A 6,273-nucleotide genomic window follows, 5' to 3' on the forward strand; every position below is an offset into this window, starting at 1 on the left:
TCCCAGGGATGGGGCCTCCACCCCCTCTCTGGGCAACCTGTTCCAGTGCCTCACCACCCTCATTGTAAAGAATTTCTTCCTTAGATCCAGCCTAAACCTCCCCTGGTTTAGTTTAAAGCCATCCCCCCTTGTCCTGTCACAGCTGGCCCTACTAAAATATTTTCCCCATCTTTCCTCTGGGCCCCCTTTAGGTACTGAACGGCTGCAATCAGGTCTCCCCGCAGCCTTCTTTTCCTTAAATATATAACCATAGCCATAAAAATGCCTTTGCTGTTTGAGACCCCCCCCCCCCCCCCCTGATGCTTGGTGCCCGTGAGATCTCCCACCTGAAGCTGCAGGTGGGATGATGTTCACCGCAGCCTGGAGAGCTCCTCATCGCGTTTCCCCCTCGGCGAGCAGGTCACCTCCTGTTCTCTCCCGCTGTGCCAGAATGGCCTTCTCCATGAGATGGCTCCGCGTGGTGGGTGACAGCAGGCATCGGGTCAGGGTAGGGTGGTACCCGCACGCCGGGAGCCAGGCCTTTTCTTACTCAAACTGAGGATTTTTCAGTGTCCAGCCCAGACATCCCAAAGAACGTCCCTCCCTCGACACGTGGAGCCAGTGTACAGGATGGCCAGGGGAGAAGTGTGACGTTTTGGGAGGGGAAGGGAAGAAAAGGAGGGAAGGGGGGGCTGGGCCGGGGCAGCGGTGCTGCTGCTGCTTGTTGGGAGAAGCCTGGCAGTGATGTCCAGGTCCCTGAGCGGTGTGCTGCCACGGCAGAAGGAAGGAGGAACATTGTTTTCGAAAACCTCCCACGCCGTTCATCAAGTTCTCGCCCCTGTGTCAGGCTGACTAATCCTGGCGGCAGCTCGGTCTCTCAGGTTTTGCAGGCAGCTTGCACAGAGAGGAGAGCTCACATCAGATACCGAGCGAGAGGGATCGTTGTGGATCCCCACTGGTATCTTCCATCTGGCTCCACGAGCAGGAGTTAACGCCTGTGCAGCTCCCCCTGGCCCAGGGAAAGGCTGGCTTGGCTCTTAAGTGCCAAGTGAAAGGGGAGGAACCGACTTCCCTGGGTGGTTTGGGTTTTTTTTTTTTGTTTCTTCTCCTTCTCTTCCAGCCCCTTTTTTTCCCAAGCAAAGACTTGTTGAGAATACCTAGGCCGAGGTCTGCCCCAGATTCAGCTAAAGGAAGGGCCTCTGGTGACAGAAAGCGGTAGGAAGGGCTGTCAGCCCCCGCTGCTGCTGAATTTTCTCAAGCTGTGCCTCGATGGGATGGCGATCTGCTCGCCGGAGCCTCCGCCTGGTACAGATTAAAGGAGGTGGTGTTGTCTGGGACACAACGGGCACAGTGGGAGCCGCAGACTGGTGAGAAGAGAGGAGGAGGTGGCGTGTGATCCTGGTCTTCTTGAGATAAGGTGGCACAGCAGCTCCGCTTGTTTGGGCTCCAGGCTTTTGACTTGTAAATACATACCTGTAGCACTCCGATGAATTACCTCGTGTTCATTAACAAATCCTAGGTCCTGCCTTTCCTCCTGTTTTGATACACAAGTATTTTAATGTGCTTATTTACAAAATAAGGAACTTCTTACTGGGACTAGAGGCATAGGCATCTGTGCGTGCCAGAGCTCTTAAATGGCCTCTGAAACCTTGTCCAGAGGCTTTGGGTTTACAAAGGGCCTCACAACTGTTCTGTTGAGCTACGCGAGAGCTTCGTAAAATGATAAAAATAGCTGCTGAAACTAAGTCAGAGCCTTATGATATTTTAACTTTGGGAAACATGACCGTTTGGATGTATGGATATAAGAGATTTGTCCCTCTCTGTGATTTGGAATGCGCCTTGAGTGTGTATTAACTGCGATGTGAACACCGCCTGCTGCTACATTAAAGTGCTCAGCCTTTACCTTTGTAGTTACTTGCTGGATTTGGGTGTGAAAACAGCTTAAGAAGCTGCGATGCTTTGCTAAAGTTAATTACGAGTGCCAGCAAGCGGATTGACATCATGGTCTACAAGGCCACAGATCTTTGAAATGGTCCAGCTCAGAAGAACTTCTGCTTTTTTAAGTTTTAATTTATTCCTGGAGTTCCATCTGTGTGACCAGACTGCTGGTCTGGTTTAGGGTGCCGTCTCTCGAACAAGAAGTGTCGGCGCAGCGGAAGCGGTGGCAATTTTGCAACTCGGGGAGGGAGAACAAGCCAAGTGATAGGAAATTCTTAAGCCAGCTTTGCGGCCAGGCCCGGTGTTGTGTGTAGCTGTACTGCTATTCGTGCCGGCGTTGGGGTTTTTTTGTGTCAATGTGTCTATGTTAAAGTTTTCTCTCTTTAACGTGTGGGTTTCTGGCACGAGGCATCAAAGAAGCGGTAATTCTTGTAACTATTCTTCCCGCGACCTCCGTAGGCTGAGGGCTGGAGCTTGCAGGTTGGATCTTCAAAGCAGCCTGGGAAGGACTGGTGCAAAACGTGGCTAAATCCCTGCTGCTTTGAAGTTTCGGCTTCCAACGCTTCTTCCTTCGGGAGTTCTGTGTGCTTGATAAGTCTCTTGTTCTTTTACCTCGGCCATCCCGGTAAGTTCCTTCGAGTACAAGACCAGGGTGGCTGTAAAATACTTTTTAATGGCCGGGTATGTACGTGCCTGTTGCGTACTGCTCGGCTGCCTGGAAAAAGACGCTTTTGAGAGAGCATCAGTTTAACTGCTTGTTTCTGTCTTTACGTTTTTAGCTTTGTCATTGACGGAGCCACAGCCCTCTGGTGCGCGGCAGGAGCCGGCCACTTTGAAGTAGTCAAATTGCTGGTGAGTCACGGCGCCAACGTGAATCACACTACAGTGACCAACTCGACTCCCCTGAGGGCTGCGTGTTTCGATGGCAGACTGGACATTGTGAAATACCTGGTAGAAAACAATGCCAACATCAGCATTGCCAACAAGTACGACAACACTTGCCTTATGATCGCGGCTTACAAAGGCCACACGGACGTGGTGAGGTACCTCCTCGAGCAGCATGCCGATCCCAACGCCAAAGCCCACTGTGGTGCCACGGCCTTGCACTTCGCGGCCGAAGCCGGTCACTTGGAAATCGTGAGGGAGCTGGTCAAGTGGAAGGCGGCGATGATGGTGAACGGCCATGGGATGACTCCGCTGAAAGTCGCTGCCGAGAGCTGCAAGGCCGATGTTGTAGAGCTGCTGCTTGCTCACGCCGACTGCGATAGGAGGAGCCGGATCGAAGCTCTGGAACTTCTGGGTGCCTCATTTGCAAATGACAGAGAAAACTATGATATCATGAAGACTTACCACTATTTATATTTAGCGATGCTGGAGAGGTACCGAGACAGCGAGAATATAATTGAAAAAGAAGTTCTTCCACAAATTGAAGCTTATGGAAACAGGACTGAATGCAGGACTCCTCAGGAATTAGAGTCTATTAGGCAGGACAGAGATGCCCTTCACATGGAAGGCCTCATTGTGCGAGAGAGAATTCTGGGCTCGGACAATATCGATGTTTCTCACCCCATTATTTACCGGGGGGCCGTTTATGCAGATAACATGGAGTTTGAACAGTGTATCAAGCTGTGGCTGCATGCGTTGCATCTAAGGCAAAAAGGCAACAGGAACACTCATAAGGACCTCCTGAGGTTTGCTCAAGTCTTTTCTCAGATGATACACTTAAACGAGCCTGTTAAAGCCAAGGACATCGAGAGTGTTCTGAGGTGCAGCGTCTTGGAAATAGAGCAAGGCATGTCCCGGATCAAAACCACTCAAGACTCTGACATCCACACAGCCATGGACAACTACGAATGCAACATCTTTACCTTTCTCTACTTGGTCTGCATCTCTACCAAGACCCAGTGCAGCGAAGAGGATCAGTCGCGAATCAACAAACAGATTTACAACCTGATTCACCTCGATCCCAGAACTCGGGACGGCTCTAGTTTGCTGCACCACGCTGTCAATTCCAGCACGCCGGTTGACGACTTCCACACGAATGATGTCTGCAGCTTCCCTAACGCACTCGTCACAAAACTCTTGCTAGACTGCGGGGCGGATGTGAACGCCGTGGACAACGAAGGGAACAGTCCGCTCCACATCATTGTCCAATACCACAGGCCCATCAGTGACTTCTTGACGTTGCATTCCATCATCATTAGCCTGGTGGAGGCTGGTGCTCACACAGACATGACGAATAAGCAGAAGAAAACCCCTCTGGATAAAAGTACAACAGGGGTGTCTGAAATACTCCTTAAAACTCAAATGAAGCTGAGTCTCAAGTGCCTGGCTGCCCGAGCAGTACGGATCTATAACATCAGCTACCAAAACCAGATCCCCAGAACTCTAGAAGAATTTGTGAAGTTTCACTAGGCTACATAAAATCTTTCGTGGTGGTGCTATCCCGGGACGACATCAGTTGCAGACAAGCAGAATGCATATGTATACATGGAGTTGTTTTTCTCTCTTCTTTTTTTTTTTTTTTTTTTTCTTTGGGGTTCCCCTGGATTCAGTCTGCAGCCTCAGTTCTCAGGCAGATCCTGGGGGTGGGGGGCAAAAAAGCCACATCCTTCTCCTGTAGTCGAATCTGATGTTTGAGATTTTGGTCATTGCTTTTGATTAAACGAATTGCTTCGTTATCTCTTGTTTTTTATAAAAAACATGAAAAGACCCCCAATGTAACTCGTGCAGAATGTTTTGTTGCCAATACACATCTCTACTTCACGATTTGCAGCCAGATGCTTTAGGTATTTACAAAGGCATCTCTGGAAGCCGGTGTCACCGTGCTACCGAGGCGGTAGCTTTGCAAATTCTAAAGCTTCTTGAAGTGAGATGGGAAAGAACAATTGGGAATTATGTGGTAGCTGGTTAAAAGCGGAGTCTCGACATACAGAGCAGTCTGTTGCTCTCTTACCTCACCATCTGTTTATGCCTTTCAGTTTGCTGAAGATGTTAGTAACATTTTAATTATTTTATTTTTTTTTTTTAAATTAAATTTTGAACAGCAGTTATCAACAGCTGCAGACGTATGGAATGCTCTGTTAGGAAATACAGGTTTAAATTCAGCTATGGTATGTTCAGCTGATGATAGTTGAAATATCAAGCTCTTCATTTACACTACTACAGTGAGTACTGAATAACTTTTGAAAAAGGAACTTGCACATTGACCGAACCGGAGTCCTGGTTTCTTTTTTAAGTAGCTAAGTTGCTCATATATAAAGATCATGCATGGATACCTAGAAAATTGGTAGGGTATTTGTGTTTGTGTGTGTCCCAACATTTCAAAATGCTTTTAACTTGGGGTTTTTTTTCTGTCGTTTCAATGCTCAACATGCACCTTTTTGACTCGAAGGATGTAAATCTGCACTCTTGGATTCCAAATGCTGTATCTTCCTAACGGAGTAGTCTGTCGCCAAAGAGAGTCTTCCTTTGGAGCGGGATACTGCTTGAAACTGGCTTTTCCAATAAGCGTGGAGTCTGTGCCTCCCTGAATTGGACTTGAGGATTTTTCATGATTTTTACTCCTTTCATTATGAAAATCTCTATTAAAACTGATTTTTAAAAAATTGTCCTATCATAAGATCTTTTATGATAAGCAACTGATTGTATAATAACGCCGTTGCTTGCGAAAGTACTTCTCCTTGGTAGAAGTTGCAGATACTCCGGCAGTAAAATGTCACTTGTTTTGACAGGCTACTGAAAACTCTGTTTATTTTAAATGCAGCTTTTTAACTGTCAGATGATGAAAGAATGTTCTGTAGGTTTTTTTTAAACAATCTGGGTAGAACTTTAAGGCGAGATTTGGGCACACGTTTCTATTTGTATTACAAATAAATAAACATTGAATGTGGAATTAGCTTGCAACTCTTTAATTTTTGTCTAGTGCCAAGCAGAACAGCGCTGCTGAGTTCGTGCGGAACCGTAGGCGCTGGCCGTTGTGTCTCCTTAAAGGGAAGAGTTTTAGGAATACCCTATGCTGCAAACTACTCTGCCAGAAACCAGCTCCTAAAATGAAGCTCCAGTTCTGGGCTCCCCGGTTCAAGAAAGATGAGGAACTCCTGGAGAGAGTCCAGGGGAGGGCAACAAGGATGATGGGGGGACTGGGGCATCTCCCCTACGAGGAAAGGCTGAGGGAGCTGGGCTTGTTCAGCCTGGAGAAGAGAAGGCTGAGAGGGGACCTCATCAACACCTACAAATATCTCAAGGGTGGGGGTCACGAGGACGGAGCCAGACTCTTCCCAGAGGTGCCCAGCGCCAGGCCAAGGGGCCATGGGCACAAACTGAAGCAGAAGAGGTTCCAGTTGTACGGGAGGA

General features: G+C 48.2%; 1 protein-coding gene across 1 annotated transcript; it reads left to right on the plus strand.

The window, feature by feature from the left end:
* Window positions 1-1,295: 1,295 nt before the first annotated feature.
* On the plus strand, window positions 1,296-5,788 carry FEM1B (fem-1 homolog B; the record flags this gene model as incomplete). The annotated part of the gene is made up of 2 exons (XM_035896642.1): window positions 1,296-1,396; window positions 2,697-5,788. Coding segments are annotated over 2 exons (1,737 nt in total), but the record flags the coding sequence as incomplete, so codon positions are not given.
* Between the last annotated feature and the right edge of the window lie 485 nt (window positions 5,789-6,273).

Source organism: Egretta garzetta, unplaced genomic scaffold, assembly GCF_000687185.1.
Source record: "Egretta garzetta isolate BGI_Z169 unplaced genomic scaffold, ASM68718v1 scaffold276, whole genome shotgun sequence".
Classification (NCBI taxonomy): Eukaryota; Metazoa; Chordata; class Aves; order Pelecaniformes; family Ardeidae; genus Egretta; species Egretta garzetta.